This window comes from Ascaphus truei, chromosome 15, assembly GCF_040206685.1.
Source record: "Ascaphus truei isolate aAscTru1 chromosome 15, aAscTru1.hap1, whole genome shotgun sequence".
Lineage (NCBI taxonomy): Eukaryota > Metazoa > Chordata > Amphibia > Anura > Ascaphidae > Ascaphus > Ascaphus truei.
The window spans coordinates 38,987,410-39,010,701 of record NC_134497.1 but is presented as its reverse complement, the minus strand read 5'-3'; the positions used below and the strand labels follow the sequence as shown (position 1 = coordinate 39,010,701).

The 23,292-nt window shown below is 48.6% G+C and overlaps 2 protein-coding genes across 3 annotated transcripts in view; one reads left to right on the top strand and one right to left on the bottom strand.

The window, feature by feature from the left end:
- Nucleotides 1–23,292, bottom strand: part of LOC142466841 (uncharacterized) — a 755,003-nt gene that overhangs the window by 78,765 nt on the left and 652,946 nt on the right. The window lies entirely within an intron of this gene.
- Nucleotides 19,800–23,292, top strand: part of SAMHD1 (SAM and HD domain containing deoxynucleoside triphosphate triphosphohydrolase 1) — an 88,300-nt gene continuing 84,807 nt past the window's right edge. The window contains exon 1 of one of the 2 annotated variants that reach the window (XM_075572322.1): nt 19,800–20,183. In XM_075572322.1, coding sequence (XP_075428437.1) covers nt 19,976–20,183 — 208 coding nt within the window. In that variant the 5' untranslated portion in view covers nt 19,800–19,975. The remainder of the gene's footprint in view (nt 20,184–23,292) is intronic. The other variant, XM_075572323.1, reaches the window with a different exon arrangement.

Genomic DNA, 23,292 nt, shown 5'->3' with positions numbered 1-23,292 from the left:
CCCTCTGCTACATTGTCCGGTATCCCCCGCACCCCCAGTTTTTTCAAGAAGGCTGCCCCCTCCGAGGGGTGCTTGAGCACGTGTGGTCTGCCATTTTTGATGGCCACGAGGGCGAATGGGAATGCCCATCTGTACCGGACCTCACTGTCCCTTAATGCCCTTGTGACATGGGCTACAGCTCTCCGCCGGGCCAGGGTGAGGGGAGATAGGTCTTGGAAAACCATGAGGGTGATACCTTCAAAGGTGATATGGGGGGTGGCTCGGGCAATCCTACCCACCTCCTCCTTTATGGAGAAGTAGTGGAGCCGTAGGATCACATCTCTAGGGGGGTTTGAGGGCAAAGGTCTGGAACGTTGGGCCCTATGGCATCTATCCATTCTGAAATCGGATTCCGGTTTGTCCGGCAGGATAGAGGCCATCCAGCGGGTCAACAGGGCCTCCGGGTCCAAAATCTCCTCTGGGATCCCCCGGACTCTTAAATTGTTTCGCCTGTCCCTATTTTCCCCATCTTCTTGTCGGGCCTCCAGGTCCATTACTCTCTGCTCCAAGGCCTGCACCCGAGAGTTAGTTTCTTTGTGGGTATTTGAGCTGACATCCATGCGCTCCTCTAGCTCATTAGGCCTTGTCCCAATCTGCATGAGATCGTGCCGGAGCCCCTCCACCTCCCCCCTGAAAAAGGATTTCAGATCTATTAGCAGCCGGGATATTTATTTTTTAATGACTTTGGACTGCTCCGCCGCTGCCCTAGAGCCCTCTGCGTCTTGGGCTGAATCGGAGTCAGAGACCGCTGACAGCTCCGCAGCCCCAGCCTTGCTTTGTCCGGTGAAGTAGGCCCTGACATCCGACTTGCGCCGGGTCTTCTGCCTCGTTGCTGCCATAATTTTTTGGGGCTTATTTGCCGATCCGGGGTGAGTTTAGATGTCCTTAGTGCTAGTTCGATTTTTTTAAATGCCGGTTTTGATATCGATTATTTGCTAAATAGTGCCGGCGGTTGGTGGAGCTGTGTGATTACTCAACCATCACCAGCCAGCCGCGCATGCGCATCTGTTTTTGTGTTTTAAAACCTCCTGGTCTCCTATATGGAGTTTGGAATTTTTCCCCTTAATGTTGTTAAGACAATTGGGCTGTGTGCAAATTAGTGGGAATCCTTTTTGTGGTCTCGTGCCAGGTAATGCCTTAAAGCCTCGATTGCCCACTTTACTGCAAGGCACTCCTTCTCAATCACTGAGTAATTTTTTTCCCTCTGGAACAATTTCCTACTCAGGAAAAGGATAGGGTGTTCAACTCCCTCAAACTGTTGTGACAACACTGCCCCTAGCCCTATCTCTGATGCATCCGTTTGCACTACAAAAGGCCTGATGAAGTCTGGGCTTCTAAGGACGGGACCCTCTGATAGACACCTTTTTAATGTCCTCAAAGGTTCTCTGACACTCCCTTGACCATACCACTTGTGTAGGGGCACAATTTTGTGAGGTCCATTAAAGGGGTTGCCACTTCCGAGTAGTTGGGGATGAACCGCCGGTAGTATCCTGATAAACCCAGCAGAGAGCGTACCTGCGTTTTTGTTTGGGGGGTCGGAACTTCTTTCAGGGCAACTACCTTGTTGGCTAGTGGCCTTACTTTTCCACCTCCCATTGCATACCCTAAGTATTTGGTTTACGCCTTACCCAAGGCACATTTCTTAGGGTTGGCTGTGAGCCCTGCCTCTCTTAGAGATTTGAGGACCGCTTTCAGCCTATTTAGATGGGCCCGCCAGTGTTTACTATAAATGACAATGTCATCTATGTAGGCTGCGGCATACGTCCTATGGGGTCTCAGCACCTTATCCATGAGTCTCTGAAATGTGGCTGGGACTCCATGCAGTCCAAATGGCATTGTCACAAACTGGTATAAACCCATGGGAGTGGCAAAGGCTGTTTTGCACTTGGACTTTTCCTCTAAGGGTATTTGCCAGTATCCTTTTGTTAAGTCCAGCGTGGATATATATTCCGCGTTACCAAGGGCGTCAATTAATTCGTCCACCCTTGGCATCAGATATGCGTCAAATTTGGATACTGCATTGACCTTTCGGAGGTCCACACAAAATCTTACCATCCCATCGGGTTTAGGGACCATATCTAGTGGACTACACCACTCACTGCATGATTCCTCAATCACTCCTAAGTGTAACATTTCTTGTACCTCCTTCTCTACCAGGGCCCTACGACTTTCAGGCAACCTATAAGGACGGGAACGTACTTTTACCCCAGGTGCTGTCTCGATCGCATGTGAAATTAAGTTAGTTTGCCCTGGTAAATCAGAAAAAACATCATGGAATTGTGTAATTATTGCTAACAAGTCCCCTTTTTGTTCAGAGGACAACTGTTTACCCATTGGGATTTTATCATCACCCACGATGTTCTCCCGTGGGGGCTGAGGACCCAAGTCCATTTCCTCCTCCACCGGGTGGATGAATAGAGCCTGCTGCATCTTCCAGGGTTTCAGCAAGTTCACATGGTAAATTTCTTTACCCTTCCTGGACCCTGGTTGAGCGATCTCGTAATTCACATCACCCGTGCGGCGGAGTACTTCGAATGGGCCCTGCCATTTGGCCAGGAGTTTACTCTCGCAACTGGGTTACAATAACATCACCTGGTCTCCCGGGTGAAACACTCTCATGCGCGCATTCTGATTGTAATGTCTCTCCTGACTGTCCTGGGCTGATTCTCCCGAGCAAAATGGCCGACCACATCTAGGCGCTTCCTAAGGTCTAGTGCATATTGCAGGGTATTCTTAGAAGGGGACCGCTGTTCCTCCAGGACTCCTTTAAGAGGTCTAGGATACCTGGGGTTGGCGGCCATACAGTAGTTCAAATGGAGAGAATCCCGTGGAGGCCTGGGGAACTTCCCGCACTACAAACAGCAGAAAAGGGAGAAGTTCATCCCAGGCTCTCTTCTCTGAATCTACAAATTTCCTCAGCATCCCTTTTAGAGTTCGGTTAAATCTTTCCACCAATCCGTCAGTCTGTGGATGGTAGACCGATGTCCGTACAGACTTGACCTCTAGTAATTTTAAGACATCCTGCATCAGTTTAGCCATAAAATTTGTACCTTGGTCTGTCAACATAACCTGGGGAAGTCCAACCTGTGAGAACAGCTCCAACAACTTGTTGGCTACTTGCTTCGCCGGTGCTGTTCTCAGTGGGAACGCCTCAGGATATCTTGTTACATAATCAATTATTACAAGAATAAACCTGTGTCCTTTCACAGAAGGTTCTAGAGGTCCTACCAAGTCTACCCCAATCCTCTGAAAGGGAACTGACACCAAGGGTAGAGGAACCAAAGGGGCTGGTTTTTGTCCCTTTGGACTAGTTAGCTGGCACTCGCATGCCGCACATAACTTAGCAATATCACTATGCATCCCTGGCCAATAGAATCGGGATGAAATACGGTCCAATGTTTTATCCCTGCCCAGGTGACCACCCCAAGGGACAGTATGGGCTAGAGTGAACACAGATTTAACAAACGCCTTGGGAACCAATATCTGTCTGGTGACCTCCCCTGTTTGTGTCTGTCTATTCACCTCATACAGGATATCATTTGATAACTCAAAATGGGGGAATACTATCACCCCCTGTGCATTCAAAATTTGCTCATCAATTTTTACCACCTTATCATACTGTCTAGCAAGGACTAGGTCTTCCCTTTGCCTCTGGCAAAAATCAGGGAGGTACAGGTCTGGTAAATCTCCAGGACCCATATCCCCCTCCCTCTGGCCTCATCACTTGTGATCTCTGGCTATTAGAATGGTCACCTTGAGACCCAGATTTCTGCAACCAGTCCTGTTTGTCAGATTGTCTTTGCTTCCGAGTCTTTTGAACCCGGTGTCTACTGGGAAAAAGGTCTGCCGAGAAGGGGAACAGTTTGCCAGGGTTCTCCTGAGCCATAGAATAAGTCTCCTCATGAGAGACTGGAGGCATTAGGTCCGAAAAGAAAGGCCAGTCCCGGCCGAGGACAAACGGGGACAGGGAGCCAAGGAGCGACTCCTACTTCGAGGTAGGCCTCCTGGCCTTTTACCTGTAGCCGGATTTTGGCCGTCGGATATCGCTTTACATCGCCGTGTTTACATTCTATACTCCATGGCAAGTCAAAAGAACACACGTTAGGCGGTAACAGTTCCTGCAGCTAAACAGAATACAACAACAGATGCAAAGAAAATAAAATAACTGCGCCAACCGTATAAAATGGGTTCAAAGTTCAGTCCCTTCTGGACTAGAAGGGACAAGTTTATCCTTGACCATAATGCCTTCTGGTTCGGGGATGAATATTACTTACAAACAAGAGGAACTGCGATGGGCACCAAATTTGCCCCCAGTTATGCAAATCTCTTTCTCGGTTGGTGGGAGGACCAAATCATTTGGCCCAACCAGACGTGGGAGGCAAATTTGGTGCTTTATCGCCGCTACATTGACGATATTGTGATCATATGGAGGGGAGATATGATCTCCCTACAAAATTTCTTTGACACAATAAATCAGAACAATGTCAATCTGAACTTTACATATAACATTAGTCCCACAAAAGTAGAATTTCTGGATTTGGAGATCTTTATAGAAAAGGATAAAATCAATACAAAAACACATTTTAAATCTGTCAATTGTAACAATTTTATTAAAGCAGATAGCTGCCACAAGAAAAACTGGCTTGAAAACGTCCCCTATGGGGAATTTAGACGTTTAAAAAGAAACTGCACAAAACCAGAAGATTACGAGACTCAGATTGCACCTATGAAGGAAAGATTTCTGGAGAAAGACTATAAAGTCCAGACAGTGGAAACAGCTATGCAAAAAGTAGAAGGTTTAAACAGAACAGAACTGCTAACATATAATAAGAAAATACCAGCTGATAAATTTAAAAACAATTTTATTCCTTTTATTACAGCTTTTAGTACACAGTCCAACAAAATTAGGGGTATTTTAAAGAAACACTGGCATATTTTAAAACAGGATCAATGGCTTGCTGAGATTGTAGGTGAAAAGCCAGATGTGATATTCTCAAAAGCCCCAAACCTGAAACAAAAATTAGTTTCCAGCTACCTCCATCCTAAACAGAACCAATGTTGGTTGGACAAACTGTCCAAAGGGTTCTCACATTGCTTGAACTGCATAGCATGTAAGAATAACACTCAATTAATTAGAAAATGTACAACTTTTAAGAGCAATGTTTCATCACTTGAATATCCAATAAAATCACACATTAACTGTAACAGTAAGGGCATAGTATATGTGCTGCAATGTGGATGCAATCTCCAATACGTAGGAAGAACAATAAGGAAATTAAAAACACGCATTGGAGAACACATCAGGAACATTAAAAATGGATTGGAAACCCACAGTGTGTCAAATCACTATAGGCTCAAGCATAATAAAAACCCTGCCTGTCTAAAGTTCATAGGAATTGAACAGGTAAAAGCAGATTGGAGAGGAGGAGATTTCATTAAAAAAATATCACAAAGGGAATCCTTCTGGATCTTCTCCCTCCAAACACTTACACCAAAAGGGTTAAATCTGGAGTTAGAATTGACAGCATTCATTTAATACTAAGATCATGATAATTCATTCATATTTTATCTCACAGTACAGTCAGAAGGTTATATCAGTTTTAACATTTCATTTAATTAATTATTTAAATTATTGTTTTAGTTTTCATTCAATGGATCTCTCTATGTGTATAAGAACGATTATAAACAATGTAATTACCCATGCAAATGTATAGAATAAGGAACAGCGTTGGATTGGACAATCAATGAACTGACAAGTATAAGGAGTGCTGTTACCCTGCATGTCTCTACGTCACTGAGGAAGCTTTTAGCGAAACGCGTCTGACGGCTTTTTGGTCCTCGCAAGCCACCATACCCAGGAAGAAAGTCAAATCCCAGTTAGTGAAACATCATCGCCGAAGCGCATGCGCATGCGCGGACGGCAGGCAACGGAAGCAGCAGCAGCAGTGGGGAGTCTGACGACCGGGAGGAAGACCAGACTGTGCACAAGTCAGGACGAACCACCGATCTACACCCGTACCACTGCAGTGCCTTCATCATCTACTGGGACAGACTCCATGCGGACACCTAACCATCTGGGAGGCAGTCCAGGCAGAGACTGAAAACTTCACCATTCCATGCCATTTTTTAATGGTCGCTTGTGAGTTGGCAATCTCTTTTTAATCAATTTTGTTTAATAAAACGGTGTTATACTATGTTTTTTCTGTCTTTCCCCTTTCTCTGAGGTTGTTCTGTGAAACACACACCATACTCAAGGTGGATATAGAGGTTTTAATGTAAGTGTGCTTCCTTAACAGCATATCCCCAGCATACCACTGTGTTTTAACCCTTCCTGATTGTGGTCCCTCTGTCTGTTTATATTGCATGTGTCCTGGAAACCTGAGTAAGACATCACGCCGGAGGATCCCCCCCTTCTTTACTCTCCGGTAACAGTTCCTGGAAGACCAGAGTTTTCCCAGAACCCGAATCTACAAGGGCCTGGACGTTTTTTTCCCCAACCTGGGCTGGAAGTAGCCAGGGCTTGTAACTTTCTCCAGTGAAGGCCGAGGCGACGGTCCTGCTGAAGGAGCAATCCATCTGTGGACAGTCCACGTGCCGGTGGCCTTGTTCTCCGCAGGCGGAACATGAAGAGGGTTCCCTCGCAGGAGGGTGCCGCGGATAGCGCTCCGCTGGACCAGATACTGGAGACCAGGCATCTGGTGGGTCCTGTGGGCGACGTCCTCGGAAGTTCCTCTCATTTGGCGACCAGTCGACATCATGAAGGGGACGAGGGTCTCGGTGGGGACCAGCATTTGGGCTCCGCCCTTGCTGGAACGACTGCTCTTTCCTTTGGACTTGGAAGCTCTCTCCAGCGCGCTCAGCTTCCCCTGCATCACCCCCCTCTCCCCCCCCCCCCCCCCGCGAGCGCTTGCGAAATTTTAAAGGACAACCTGCGCTCAGCGCCAGCGGGGACAAAGCCTTAGAAACAAGCTTCCAAATTATCATATCCAGTCTATTCAAATGCAGGGGGAGGACCTAACCTCCAATCCTAGACAAGTCGTAGAAGAGTTTAAAGCTTACTACGAAGCACTCTATGCCGAGATGAAGTCAGCCATAACCAAAAAACAGGAGAGAGCCTAAAGAGATTTCTAAAAGAGGCACATTTACCCAGTTTGAGCAGAGAAGAGAGGGTAGCGCTACAGGAAGATTTCTCATTCGAGGAGCTAGCAGAGGAAATAAAGTCACTCAAACCAGCCAAAGCACCAGGCGGCTTTTCAAATTTATATTACAAAAAATATCTTAAGATACTTGTACCTCATCTATTGAAATTGTTTAACGCGATACTCGCAGGGGCCTCCTTCCCAGCACAAATGTTACAAGCGTCAATCTCACTGATCCTTATACCTGGAAAGGACCTGGCAGACTATAAGAGCTACCGGCCCATTTCCCTGATTAATTCGGAAGTCAAAATCTTTTCTAAACTCCTAGCAAACAGGGTGGGTCTCGTTCTTCCCAGGTTAATTCATCCGAATCAGGTAGGGTTTATCGGGGGCAGGCAGGCGGCAGACAATACTAGACGGATAATAGATTTGATTGATCTGGCCAAAAAGAAAAACATCCCGTCAATGGTATGAAGTCTGGATGCGGAGAAAGCCTTCGATAGGATAGACTGGCCCTACCTAAGAGAAACACTGTGGGAGTTTGGCTTTGAAGGACGCCTACTAAAGGCCATACTGGCGCTATATAAAGGTCCTACAGCAAAAGTGAGGTATCAGGGCTTCCCTTAAGAGCAGTTCCACATCCCTAGTGGGACGAGACAGGGCTGTCCCTTGTCCCCGCTGTTGTTCGCCCTTTGTATTGAACCTCTGGCGGCACACATCAGACTAAACCCAGATATATCAGGGATCTCTGTAAGAGAACAGCCACACAAGGTGGCGCTTTACGCAGACGATGTGATCTTAACATTGTCAAAACCACTTACCTCTCTGCCCAATATTTTGGGGATCTTAGGGAAATGTAACCAAATTTCAGGGTTTAAAATCAATCAGGCCAAGTCAGAAGCCCTCAACATAAATCTACCAAAACCGGTGTAAAAATTGATAGATCTAAACTTCAATTTTAAATGGCAAGCCTCCGCAATCAAATATTTAGGGTTTAACATCACAAGGGACTACAAAGCCTTATATAAGGCTATTTATCCCTGATTATTGAAGACTCTGGGGGAGATATCAGGACATGGCATTTCTTGGATCAGGAGGATTCACAGTTTGAAAATGAATCTCCTTCCAAGGGTGCTATATTTATTCCAGACCCTACCAATACCCATAGTAAAAGTGGATATCCTCTCACTCCAGTCGCGAATAATGAAATTTATCTGGAATAAAAAAAGGCCACGAATTGCGAAAGGCATCTTAAAAAGGCCTACAGCGAAGGGGGGATTGGCGGTTCCTTGCTTGTTAGCATACTATAAAGCGGCCCAATTATGTCAAATTGTCCAGTGGCACACAGATCCGGGCCTACGGAGATGGGTGGAACTGGAGAAAGAGTGCTGTGCACCGGTAGATCTGCACAATGTAATCTGGCTACCCAAAAAGTGTATGAACACAGTAGGAGTGCCGTTGCAGGCTACGACCAGCTCTTTGACGGTGTGGGAGGCCTCTAAATGTAGCTGTCATCTCACCACTAAACACTCCCTAATGACACCACTGGTAGGCAATCCAGATTTCACTCCAGGGATGAATAGTAATAACCTTTTGATCTGGACACATTCAGGTTTTATACGATTAAGGGATCTGGAGGGGAGGAAACTCAATAAAAGATTCGAACAAATTAAATCCGAAAAATAAAAATCCGATAAAAAATAAAAAAAGATGGTCCCAGATATACGGGAGTGGAGATCCTCTATTCCAAAGAAATTTACAGTGTCCATCCAAAACATCTCACCGCACCCGATGTCGTTTGAAGTCGGTCAGAGGCTGGGTAGGATATACCCAGGCACGTAGAAAACTATGGCGCATGTAAATGCCGCAACCGTGCGAGATAAGCCTGCCGGGCTACAGTTTGATTTTGGGGAATCGACCCTGTCAGAAGACTGGAAGAGATGGCTAAGTGCCAAGCTGGAGGAACGCCGGGAGGTGTTCTCCACTAGCGAGATGGACGTGGGTTGCAGCAAAAATGCCCAGCACACGATCGGGCTGAACGACACCACGCCATTCCGGTATCATTCCAGATGCAACACTCCCAGAGATGTGGAGGACATAAGAAACGTCCTGACATATATGGAGACCAGTGTGCATAGTGACTGAATCCCGAAGTCCCTCTGCCTCTCCGATTGTGGTTGTGCGCAAGACAAATGGGTCCATCCGCCTGTGCGTCGACTACCGGACCCTGAACAGGCGTACTGTACCTGACCGGTACACTCTGCCACGGATAGAGGAGATACTCAATGCGCTGATGGGAAGCCAGTGGTTCAGCGTGCTGGATCTGAGATCTGGGTACAACCAGGTACCCATGAGCTCTGAAGACGAGAAGACAGCGTTCGTCTGCCCCCTCGGCTTCTATCAGTTTACCCGAATGCCCCAAGGCATTTGCGGTGCCCCAGCGACCTTCCAGCGGCTGATGGAGAAGACCATTGGGGATATGAACCCCTGCGTAGTCTACCTCGATGACATCAACGTTTTCAGAAGAACTCTCAAGGAGCATGAGGAATGCCTCCTGAAGGTGTTAGACTGGGCAAGGAAGGTATGAAGTTGTCCCTGGACAAGTGCCGAACGTCTGTCACCTACGTGGGTCACATAGTGTCTGCAGACCGAGTGGCTACCGACCCTGCCAAGGTCGAAGCTGTTGTGAACTGGCCGAGAACAGACAAAGTGATGGAGTTGCGATCCTTCCTAGGGTTCGCGGATACTACCGCCGCTTCGTAGAGGGAAACACTAGTAAAGCCAAGGCCCTCAACAATTTACTAAAGATTTACCCAGAGGAACCCTCGGCAGAAAGCCGCTTCTCCACAAACACCCTTCGGTGACAAGTGGACGTCTGCCTGCGAAAGGGCCTACACAGGACTCAAGAAAAGCCTGACGGAAGCCCTGGTCCTGGCATATGCCGATCCGAATAAACCATACGTCTTGCATGTGGATGCCAGTTTCAACGGGCTGGGAGCTGTATTACACCAGAGCTTTCTGGCTGGCCTTCGCCCAGTGGCGTACGTGAGCCGAAGCTTGACTCCCAGCAAGCAAAACTACCCGGTTCACAAACTTGAATTCCTAGCCCTCAAGTGGGCAGTAGTGGAAAAACTCCACGATTATCTATATGGCGTTTCTTCCGAAGTCTGAACGTACAACAACCCCCTGCCGTACATCCTTACGCCTGCGAAATTGGATGCCACCAGCGGCTCTCTCAAATGATCAATTCACCTTGAAATAAAATGGAAGAAATAAACACAAACCAATAGTGCAGATATGTTTGTCAATTGGTTAATCTTCAATAGGTTCTTTAAGTAGACCCAAAGAAATTTGTACTTACAAATTTCTTCTTATAGATGTATACATAAAGGTATCTTTTCTTTTCCGCATCAGCTTTTATACACAAATATGTGCACATACACAGGAACCTTTAAAAGGATAGAGCAAAAAGACTGGACATAGCATAGACTGATAAAAGTTTTATCTTTAAAATATCAATGGTGGAATTACACTCACATTTTGTAAGTTATAAACAAGATTCACACCGACAGCTTCCAGTTTCCACAGTCTGTGTGGTGTGGGATTGCCGTCCTCACATACCCGGATCGGATCCTCAGATGGGGCTGGAGGTGGAGAGGTAGGTAAACAGATTCCTCTGCGTGATTGTCCCTCCTATGTCACAAATCCCCCTCGCGTCTCTGAACGGGATCCCCGGCTGGTATTGTAGGCGAAGTAGTAGACAGACTGGTGACCACAAGTGTGTCCTTCTGCTACCTATTTGTTGGTCGCGCTCAACGCGTTTTACCTATCTAAGGTTTCATCAGGAATCTGTTTACCTACCTCTCCACCTCCAGCCCCATCTGAGGATCCGATCCGGGTATGTGGGGACGGCAAATCCACACGACACAGACGGTGGAAACTGGAAGCTGTTGGTGTGAATCATATGATTCTAAATGCTTGTTTATAACTTACAAAATGTGAGTTTACTACTATTGATATTTTAAAGATAAAGTTTTAAACAGTCTACCCTAAGTCCAGTCTTTCTGCTCTATCCTTTTAAAGGTTCCAGTGTATGTGCACATATCTGTGTATATAAGCTAAAGCGGAAAAGTATACATCTATAAGAAGAAATTTGTAAGTACAAATTTCTTTGGGTCTACTTAAAGAACCTATTGAAGATGAACCAATTGACAAACATATCTGTACTATTGGTTTGTGTTTATTTCTTCCATGTACACATACCACTGCACTCCCCAATATCCTGGACATCGGATACATTTTCTGGATTTAGAAAAACAATCTACAAAAGGGTTATAGCTGCATTTATTTTGCATTTAATTTTTCACTTATCACCATTGTATTGTAATAAGTGCACTATTTAGGCACTATCACTGTATTGATTCATAGAATAGATTTAAGCGCCACTTTATAACTTTTTTTCCTCTTACCTTGAAATACAAGCCAGGGCCTCTAAACTTAGGAGCCGATGCTCTATCTAGGAGACCTGGACTGAGTACAAAGGCCCCTGGGAAGAAATCCTGGGACGCAAGCAATGTGTTCCACTGCTGCAATAGTGGAGGACAAAGTCGCATTCTCCGAGTTGAGAGTAGCCAATTCATTGGGCTGTCGTCCAACGGTGCACCCCGCTGCCTACTGCCATTCTGACGGCATGGCCATCAACCAAGACACCATCCTACAGATACGCGATCCAGTTGCTAAAGCTATACGCGAGTCCATCCACCAAGAAAACCCCTCTTCGGTGAGAAGTGCCCCTGCCGATACCATCGCGGTCATTATGCGAAAGTGAGACACATTCAAAAGAGCGTGGCCTCCTCTACCACAATGATCCTGACAGAAGATAGCTGGCTCTGCCCCAAAGCCTGCAGTACCATGTCTTACGATCCTTGCATGACAACCACGGACACCTGGGGGTGGATAAGACCTTCGGGTTAGTGAGGGACCGGTTCTTCTGGCTCAAGATGCGGGAGTCCGTAGAACGGCACTGCCGAAAATGCCTCAGGTGTGTCCAGCGAAAGACACTGCCCATCCGTGCAACCCCAATGGGCCATCTGAAAAGCTCTGGCCCCATGGATCTAGTCTACATGGACTTCTTGTGCATCGAGACCGACTCAAGAGGTATCGGCAATGTCCTGGTAGTGACAGACCACTACATTCGCTACTCTCAAGCGTTCCCGACAAAGGACCAAAAGGCTCTCATAGTCGCCAAAGTACTATGGGAGAAGTATTTCATAAACTACTGTGACAGATATGAGGGAACGATAGTGGAAAGGGTATATTATGGCCCTCAATCACTGCAGGGTTTCTGCTCCACTCCATGTTTTGGAGATGAGGTGGAGTCCAGACCGGGACTTCTAGCTCTCCCTCGTTTCACAGGGCTGCAGCAGCTGATTGAGGCAGGGAGCTTATTAAAAACCTGCTCTGAGCAGAGCAAGACAGACCTAATGGACTCTCAGTGAACTTTATACTGAGAAAGCTGTTTGTGCTCAGGAGAGCAAGGACTTTTGTTTTTGTTTGTTTGATTTTCTCATGTTGTCTGCTGTAACATTTGAATGGCACAATAAACAGGCCAAAGCTTTATTTTTCACCTCTGTGTCAGAAGACTGTCTCCTCTACCTGGAAGGCTGTGTGGAAGTGTTCATCCCTGGACGAAAGGTACATAGCAAAAGGGTACTTTTGTCACACTACGGTCTGCCGAATCGGATGCACTCCGACCAGGGATGGAACTTCGAGAGCAAGCTCATCAAGGAGCTTCTCAACCTCCTAAATATCAAGAAATCTAGAACACACCATATCATCCAGAGGGAGATGCGCTGCTGGAGGGGTTCAACCAAACCTTGCTGGACATGCTAGGCACCTTAAAGGGCTTTCAAAAGGGCGAATGGAGGAAGCACATCGAAACACTGGTGCATGCATAGAACTGCACCAGGCATGAATCTAAGGGGTACACACCGTACTTCATGATGTTCGGGCAAGAGGCACGACTGCCTGTAGACATCTGTCTCAGGGTATCTACCGATGAGGTACACAATATAGCTCACTACTGCTACATGAAACGACTTCAGAACAGCCTGCGCCGCTCATACCAGTTGGCAGAAAAAGCTACCACACAACTGAATGCGCATATCAACTGAAGATATGACCATAAGGTCCGATATCGAGAACTTCGTCCTGGAGACACTTTTCTCCTATGCAATTTAGGGATCCCCGGCAAACACAAGCTGGCCGACCGCTGGCTGGACGAGGATTTCGAGGTAGAATCTCAAATGCCAGACCTCCCTGTCTACCACATATGAGACGTGGATGGCCGGGTAAAGGTCTGGCATCGAAAACATTTGTTGCCCACTCCACAAGTGGGAGAAAGTGACCACGAACCAGAGACTATAACAACTGCCAGTGAGCTAGAAAAGTCTGCAGAGACTCCACATTCAGTAACCGAGGCCACTCAAGATCCTTTGGAGGGAGCCTCCAACTACTTCACTGGAGACTGGTGGGAACCTCCCGAAGGAGCACCGGGTAATGGGCCTGCGTCTCAGGTACCCTCCCCAGCGGTTTCAGCGAGCCGGCCTCTAGATCCTAGAAGCCCAAGTTTTGTGTCCGGTAGAGACATTGTTCACCCAAATAGAGACTTTGTTCAGTCAAGTTCACCCCTTATGAGCAAGTCGAGGCCTCAAGCCCACGATAGTCTCTCCAATGACGAAGTCACCAAGACAGAGATTCGCAGAAGCCAGCGACTGAGAAACCCTCCTACTAGAGTGGCGTATGATTCATTAGGGGGTTACCACTATGAGTTTCAGCATATGGCTAAGAGCAAGCTAACCTTTATTATATTATTATTTATAATTATAAAATATTTGTAGAAATGTATAACATTGTTTAAAGTTATGCACGTGATAAGTTGTACATATTACCCTGAATTTTCCATTATATAAAGTGTTGTGTATACGTTGTCCCAAGCTGGATGTTGGAGTCTCCACCAGGGAGAAGATGTAGCAGTGTCCCCCTGCCCTCTCCCCCCTTACCTCTGATGCGGGCGCAGGGAAGGGGGAGGTTAATGCGGCTACGGAAGGCTTCTGCGACGATCGGTGGCTCCAGCGGAGCATGCGGCTGCGTGCGGTGATAGGGAACATGTGCCAGGACAAAAACCCCCAGGATACCTCCTGCAGGTCTCCTTCAACCTCAACCTGTTCCGGATCGGCCATGGACACATCTACATGGATTTCATTGTAGACTTGCCTAATTCCAAGGGGATGGACACCATTCTCGTAGTAGTAGACCGTTTTTCAAAGCAGGCCCACTTCATACCACTCAAGGGTCTCTCCAACTCTCCCAAATTAGCCGACATATTTATCAGGGAGATCTTCCGGTTACACAGTGTACCCTTGGAGATAGTTTCAGATAGAGGATCCCAATTAATTTCTCGTTTCTGGCGCTCGTTTTGCCTTCAGCTAGGTATCGCCCTCCATTTCTCGTCAGGATACCACCCACAGACTAATGGTCAAATGGAGAGGACCAACCAGTCCCTGGAACAGTATCTTCAGTGCTTCACCTCGGATTCCCAAGGTGACTGGGCGGAACTCTTACCTTGGGCAGAATTCGCCCACAACAATGCACGTAGCAGCTATACTCTGGAGTCACCATTCTTGGTGAACTACGGCTTCAATCCCTCAACCCTTCCTCTTGTTCTACCCTCATAAGGGGTCTCAGCGGCGGATGACAGTATTAAGGACTTACAGGATCTATGGAGAAAGATACAGGTCAACATCAGGCAGGCGGTCAATAGGCAAAAGTATCAGGCAGATCGCCATCGCAGACCTGCTCTGGGCCTTAAACCTGGTGACAAGGTCTGGTTGTCATCCAGGAACATCAGGCTGAAGGTACCCTGGATGAAGTTCGCGCCGAGATTTTTTGGACCCTTTGCGATTTCTGAAAGGATCAATCCTGTGCCATATCGTCTTGTTCTTCCGCCTTCTATGAAGATTCCTTCTGTTTTTCACGTCTCTCTACTCAAACCGGTGGTACAGAATGCCTTTTCAGTTCCGGTGGTTCCCACCTCCCCTCATGGTTCAAGAACAACCTGAATACGAGATCCAATCTATCCTTGACTCTAAGATCTCCAGGGGTTCGCTACACTATCTGGTACATTGGAGAGGTTTCGGCCCAGAGACAAGGTCCTGGATTCCGAGCCACGAGTTCTCGCAGCCAAACTAGTTTGCATGTTCTATGCTAAATTCCCAGAGAAGCCATCATGGAGTCGCCCAGAGGTTTCTCCTAAAGGGGGAGGGGGTACTGTGAGGATTTGTCATCCTGGCGGTCGCAGACCGTCTCCACACCGCAACAAGCCATCCGTGACGGATACCCTGCATGCGCGGTCTCATGGTCCCAGTATGTGCATGTGCGGACCTTGCACACTCTGTACAACCGCCCGCGGATTCAGACCCGCCCCCATCACTGTCACGACGTGGACGTTTGGCCAGCCTCCCTGCTGACGCGCGAGTCAGGCCCCTCCCTCTGACCTCCGTGACGCGTGCGGGGCGGCGCACGACTAGCCCCGCCCCCTCTGGTCTCAGGAATCGGCGTGGGAGTGACGCACGCTCTAAACTCCGCACCCTGGCCTCCATGATGCATGAAGGACGGCGTGCGAGCAGTTCCACCCTCAACCCTGATTAGGCTGCATCATAGGGCACACCTCTGTGCACCAGCAGCCAATCAACTGTAACTCCCTGGTTCTGCCCTGACTGGTTATTGGAGGCTCCTCCTATATATATACTCTCAGTCTGCAGTCATTCATTGCTGAGCATAGTCATTGTGATGCTGTGCCTTGCATCCTTGTTCCTGAGACCTTGCCTTGCCATACCTGCCTGTTAACCTCTTGTTGCCTTAACCCTGCTAGCTCCTTGAACTCTGCTTCTCTCTACTCCTGATCTGGCTTGTACGACGAGTCTCCAGTCTCCAGTCCTGAACTTGGCTAAGTACTCCAACGATCCGACATTCTCCTATCCTGAACCTGGCTACGTACCCCGACTATCCGAAACTCTCCACTCCTGAACTTGGCAAGTATCTTAACCATTCTCTAATCTATAACCCTGACCTGGCTTGAACGACTACTCTACATCCTAGGCGCGCACGCGTGGCTGTGGGTCGGCGTTATCCAATCCCCTACCTCAGCTACGCGTTACACAATGATCTTAGAGAAGCAATTGTTGCTGTTCATCAATCTGGGAAGGGTTATAAGGCAATTTTCAAACAATTTAAAGTCCATCATTCTACAGTGAGAAAGATTATTCAAAAGTGGAAAACATTCAAGAGAGTTGCCAATCTTCCCAGGTGTGGACATCCCAGCAAATTCACCCCAAGGTCAGACCGTGCAATGCTCAGAGAAATCGCAAAAAAACAAGAGTTACATCTCAGACTCTACAGGCCTCAGTTAGCAGGTTAAATATTAAAGTTCATGACAGTACAATTAGAAAAAGACTGAACAAGTATGGTTTGTTTGGAAGGGTTGCCAGTAGAAAGCCTCTTCTCCCTAAAAAGAACATGGCAGCACGGCATAGGTTAGATAGGTTAGAAAAGTTGCACCTGAACAAACCACAAGACTTCTGGAACAATGTCCTTTGGACAGAGGAGACCAAAGTGGAGATGTTTGGCCATAATGCACAGCGCCACGTTTGGCGAAAACCAAACACAGCATATCAGCACAAACACCTCATACCAATTGTCAAGCACGGTGATGGGGGGCGGGGGGTGATGATTTGGGCTTTTTTTGCAGCCACAGGACCTGGGAACCTTGCAGTCATTGAGTCGACCATGAACTCCTCTGTATACCAAAGTATTATAGAGTCAAATGTGAGGCCATCTGGCCGACAGCTAAAGCTTGGCCGAAATAGGGTCATGCAACAGGACAATGATCCGAAGCACACCAGCAAATTTATAACAAATGGCTGAAAAAGAAAAGAATCAAGGTATTACAATGGCCCAGTCAAAGTCCAGACCTCAACCCGATTGAAATGCTGTGGCGGGACCTTAAGAGAGCTGTGCATAAAGAAATGCCCGCAAACCTCAATGAACTGAAGCAACGTTGTAAAGAAGAGTGGGCCAAAATTCCTCAACAACAATGTGAGACACTGATAAAGTCATACAGAAAACGATTACTTCAAGTTATTGCTGCTAAAGGTGGTTTTACAAGCTATTGAATCATAAGCTGTACTTAGTTTTTCACACATGGCTTCTCCATTTTGGCCTTATTTTTGTTAAATAAATCATGACACGGTGTAATATGTCATGTGTTGTTGTTCATCTGAGGTTGTATTTACCTCATTTTAAGACCTGCTAAGGAACAGATGATTGTTATTATGTACTGATATGTAAAACCATACCATGGAATTCAAAGGGTGTGCACTTTCTTTTTCACACAACTGTATATAGTGCACATTTAGGAAGGGATGTGTATATATAGTGCACAGGTAGGAAGGGATGTAGATATAGTGCAAAGGTAGGAAGGGATGTATATATAACGCACAGGTAGGAAGGTATGTATATATAACGCACAGGTAGGAAGGGGTGTATTTACAGTGGGAAGGGGTGTATATACAGTGGAAAGGTGGGAAGGGGTGTATATACAGTGGAAAGGTGGGTAGGGGTGTATATACAGTGGGAAGGGGTGTATATACAGTGGAAAGGTGGGAAGGGGTGTATATACAGTGGAAAGGGGTGTATATACAGTGGAAAGGGGTGTATATAGAGTGGAAAGGTGGGAAAGGGTGTATATACAGTGGAAAGGGGTGTATATACAATGGAAAGGTGGGAAGAGGTGTATACAGGCATACCCCGGTTTAAGGACACTCACTTTAAGTACACTCACGAGTAAGTACATCTCGCTCAATAGGTAAACGGCAGCTCACGCATGTGCCTGTCAGCACGTCCTGAACAGCAATACTGGCTCCCTACCTGTACCGAAGCTGTGCGCAAGCATGGAGAGTATGGAGCCTGTTATACATGCGTTATTTACATCAGTTATGCACGTATATGATGATTGCCGTACAGTACATGCATCGATAAGTGGGGAAAAGGTAGTGCTTCACTTTAAGTACATTTTCGCTTTACATACATGCTCCGGTCCCATTGCGTACGTTAATGCGGGGTATGCCTGTATACAGTGGAAAGGTGAGAAGGGGTGTATATACAGTGGAAAGGTGAGAAGGGGTGTATATACAGTGGAAAGGTGAGAAGGGGTGTATATACAGTGGAAAGGTGAGAAGGGGTGTATATACAGTGGAAAAGTGGGAAGGGGTGTATATACAGTGGAAAGGTGGGAAGGGGTGTATATACCGTGGAAAAGTGGGAAGGGGTGTATATACAGTGGAAAGGTGGGAAGGGGTGTATATACAGTGGAAAGGTGGGAAGGGGTGTATATACCGTGGAAAGGTGGGAAGAGGTGTACATACAGTGGAAAGGTGGGAAGAGGTGTACATACAGTGGAAAGGGGTGTATATACAGTGGAAAGTTGGGAAAGGGTGTATATACAGTGGGAAGGTGGGAAGGGTGTATATAAAGTGGAAAGGGGTGTATATACAGTGGAAAGTTGGGAAGGGTGTATATACAGTGGAAAGGGGTGTATATAGAGTAGAAAGGTGGGAAAGGGTGTATATACAGTGGGAAGGTGGGAAGGGTGTATATAAAGTGGAAAGGGGTGTATATACAGTGGGAAGGTGGGAAGGGTGTATATAAAGTGGAAAGGGGTGTATATACAGTGGAAAGTTGGGAAGGGTGTATATACAGTGGAAAGGGGTGTATATAGAGTAGAAAGGTGGGAAAGGGTGTATATACAGTGGGAAGGTGGGAAGGGTGTATATAAAGTGGAAAGGGGTGTATATACAGTGGAAAGTTGGGAAGGGTGTATATACAGTGGAAAGGGGTGTATATAGAGTAGAAAGGTGGGAAAGGGTGTATATACAGTGGGAAGGTGGGAAGAGGTGGACAGTATATACAGTGGGAAGGGGTGTATATAGAGTGGAAAGGTGGGAAGGGGTGTATATAGAGTGGAAAGGTGGGAAGGGGTATATATAGAGTGGAAAGGTGAGAAGTGGTGTATATACAATGAGAAGGGTGTATATACAGTGGAAAAGGGGTGTATATAGAGTGGAAAGGTGGGAAAGGGTGTATATACAGTGGGAAGGTGGGAAGGGGTGTATATACACTGGAAAGGTGGGAAGGGGTGTATATACAGTGGAAAGGTTGGAAGGGGTATATATACAGTGGAAAGGGGTATATATACAGTGGAAAGGGGTGTATATACAGTGGAAAGGGGTGTATATACAGTGGAAAGGTGGGAAGAGGTGTATATACAGTGGAAAGGGGTGTATATACAGTGGAAAGGGGTGTATATACGGTGGAAAGGGATGTATATACGGTGGAAAGGGATGTGTATATATAGATATCCAGACGTAGACGGTGACCAGATTACAAACACACCTCGCACAGTACGGGATCGCGCATACGCAATTCCAGGCTGCTCGTGCACGTGGAGCTGCGGCGAGTGCGCGTCGGCGATGCGCAGTCCGTCGAGCACAGACTGCGCATGCGTGGGTGCGGAAATCTCCCCTCCTATCCTGGCAGAAAGAGGGAGTTTAGGCAACATACACACTGAGCTCATCTTTCCCGCCAGGTTTCCTCATATTCCAAGCGCGCGGCCAGTGCGGTCTCCATAGCGACGCGCCCCGCGGCCGGTTGCAGGGTAGCGAGTGTCTCGCGCAGGGAAAATGGACGGTCCGGGTCGCGCGAAGAGGGCGCGTTACCGCGGCTCCCCGCCGCCGCCGCCGAGGGACGGCGATGTGTACCGGACCCCGGAGAAGCGCGCGGCCGCGCCGGTGGCGGCGGCGGCGGCAGACCCCCGGGAGTGGGACGTGGAGGAGGTTTGCATGTTCCTGAGGAGCCGGGGGCTTGGAGAACTGCAGGGGGTCTTCAGAGGTATGATACAGGGGGGGGACACAGCATGGGGCAGGGGGTCTTCAGAGGTATGATACAGGGGGACACAGCATGGGGCAGGGGGTCTTCAGAGGTATGATACAGGGGGGGACACAGCATGGGGCAGGGGGTCTTCAGAGGTATAATACAGGGGGGACATAGCATAGGACAGGGGGTCTTCAGAGGTATGGTGCAGGGGGTCTTCAGAGGTATAATACAGGGGGGACATAGCATAGGACAGGGGGTCTTCAGAGGTATGATACAGGGGGGACACAGCATGGGGCAGGGGGTCTTCAGAGGTATGATACAGGGGGGACACAGCATGGGGCAGGGGGTCTTCAGAGGTATGGTACAGGGGGGACACAGCATGGGGCAGGGGGTCTTCAGAGGTATGATACAGGGGGACACAGCATGGGGCAGGGGGTCTTCAGAGGTATGATACAGGGGGGACACAGCATGGGGCAGGGGGTCTTCAGAGGTAGGATACAGGGGGGGGGGGACATAGCATAGGACAGGGGGTCTTCAGAGGTATGATACAGGGGGGACACAGCATGGGGCAGGGGGTCTTCAGAAGTATGATACAGGGGGGACACAGCATGGGGCAGGGGGTCTTCAGAGGTATGATACAGGGGGGACACAGCATGGGGCAGGGGGTCTTCAGAGGTATGATACAGGGGGGACACAGCATGGGGCAGGGGGTCTTCAGAGGTATGATACAGGGGGACACAGAATGGGGCAGGGGGTCTTCAGAGGTATGATACAGGGGGGGGACAGCATGGGGCAGGGGGTCTTCAGAGGTATGATACAGGGGGGACACAGCATGGGGCAGGGGGTCTTCAGAGGTATGATACAGGGGGGACACAGAATGGGGCAGGGGGTCTTCAGAGGTATGATACAGGGGGGGACACAGCATGGGGCAGGGGGTCTTCAGAAGTATGATACAGGGGGACACAGCATGGGGCAGGGGGTCTTCAGAAGTATGATACAGGGGGACACAGCATGGTGCAGGGGGTCTTCAGAGGTATGATACAGGGGGGACACAGCATGGGGCAGGGGGTCTTCAGAGGTATGATACAGGGGGGACACAGCATGGGACAGGGGGTCTTAAGAGGTATAATACAGGGGGGACATAGCATAGGAAAGGGGGTCTTCAGAGGTATGATACAGGGGGGGACACAGCATAGGACAGGGGGTCTTCAGAAGTATGATACAGGGGGGGGGACAGCATGGGGCAGGGGGTCTTCAGAAGTATGATACAGGGGGACACAGCATAGGACAGGGGGTCTTCAGAGGTATGATACAGGGGGGACACAGCATGGGACAGGGGGTCTTAAGAGGTATAATACAGGGGGGACATAGCATAGGACAGGGGGTCTTCAGAGGTATGATACAGGGGGGACATAGCATAGGACAGGGGGTCTTCAGAGGTATGATACAGGGGGGACAGACACAGCATGGGGCAGGGGGTCTTCAGAGGTATAATACAGGGGGGACATAGCATAGGACAGGGGGTCTTCAGAGGTATGGTGCAGGGGGTCTTCAGAGGTATAATACATGGGGGACATAGCATAGGACAGGGGGTCTTCAGAGGTATGATACAGGGGGGACACAGCATGGGGCAGGGGGTCTTCAGAGGTATAATACAGGGGGGACACAGCATGGGGCAGGGGGTCTTCAGAGGTATGATACAGGGGGGACACAGAATGGGGCAGGGGTCTTCAGAGGTATAATACAGGGGGACACAGCATGGGGCAGGGGGTCTTCAGAGGTATGATACAGGGGGGACACAGAATGGGGCAGGGGTCTTCAGAGGTATAATACAGGGGGGACATAGCATAGGACAGGGGGTCTTCAGAGGTATGATACAGGGGGGACACAGCATGGGGCAGGGGGTCTTCAGAGGTATGATACAGGGGGGACACAGCATGGGGCAGGGGGTCTTCAGAGGTATGATACAGGGGGGGACACAGCATGGGGCAGGGGGTCTTCAGAAGTATGATACAGGGGGACACAGCATGGGGCAGGGGGTCTTCAGAAGTATGATACAGGGGGGACACAGCATAGGTGAGGGGGTCTTCAGAAGTATGATACAGGGGGGGGACAGCATGGGGCAGGGGGTCTTCAGAAGTATGATACAGGGGGACACAGCATGGTGCAGGGGGTCTTCAGAGGTATGATACAGGGGGGACACAGCATGGGGCAGGGGGTCTTCAGAAGTATGATACAGGGGGGACACAGCATAGGACAGGGGGTCTTCAGAGGTATGATACAGGGGGACACAGCATAGGACAGGGGGTCTTCAGAGGTATGATACAGGGGGGACACAGCATGGGGCAGGGGGTCTTCAGAGATATGATACAGGGGGGACACAGCATGGGACAGGGGGTCTTCAGAGGTATAATACAGGGGGGACATAGCATAGGACAGGGGGTCTTCAGAGGTATGATACAGGGGGACACAGCATGGGGCAGGGGGTCTTCAGAGGTATGATACAGGGGGGACACAGCATGGGGCAGGGGGTCTTCAGAGGTATGATACAGGGGGACACAGCATGGGGCAGGGGGTCTTCAGAGGTATGATACAGGGGGGACACAGCATGGGGCAGGGGGTCTTCAGAGGTATAATACAGGGGGGACATAGCATAGGACAGGGGGTCTTCAGAGGTATGGTGCAGGGGGTCTTCAGAGGTATAATACAGGGGGGACATAGCATAGGACAGGGGGTCTTCAGAGGTATGGTGCAGGGGGTCTTCAGAGGTATAATACAGGGGGGACATAGCATAGGACAGGGGGTCTTCAGAAGTATGATACAGGGGGGACACAGCATGGGGCAGGGGGTCTTCAGAGGTATGATACAGGGGGGACATAGCATAGGACAGGGGGTCTTCAGAAGTATGATACAGGGGGGACACAGCATGGGGCAGGGGGTCTTCAGAAGTATGATACAGGGGGACACAGCATAGGACAGGGGGTCTTGAGGTATGATACAGGGGACACAGCATGGGGTTGGGGTCTTCAGAAGTATGATACAGGGGGGAGACAGCATGGGACAGGGGGTCTTCAGAGGTATGATACAGGGGGACACAGCATGGGGTAGGGGTCTTCAGAGGTAT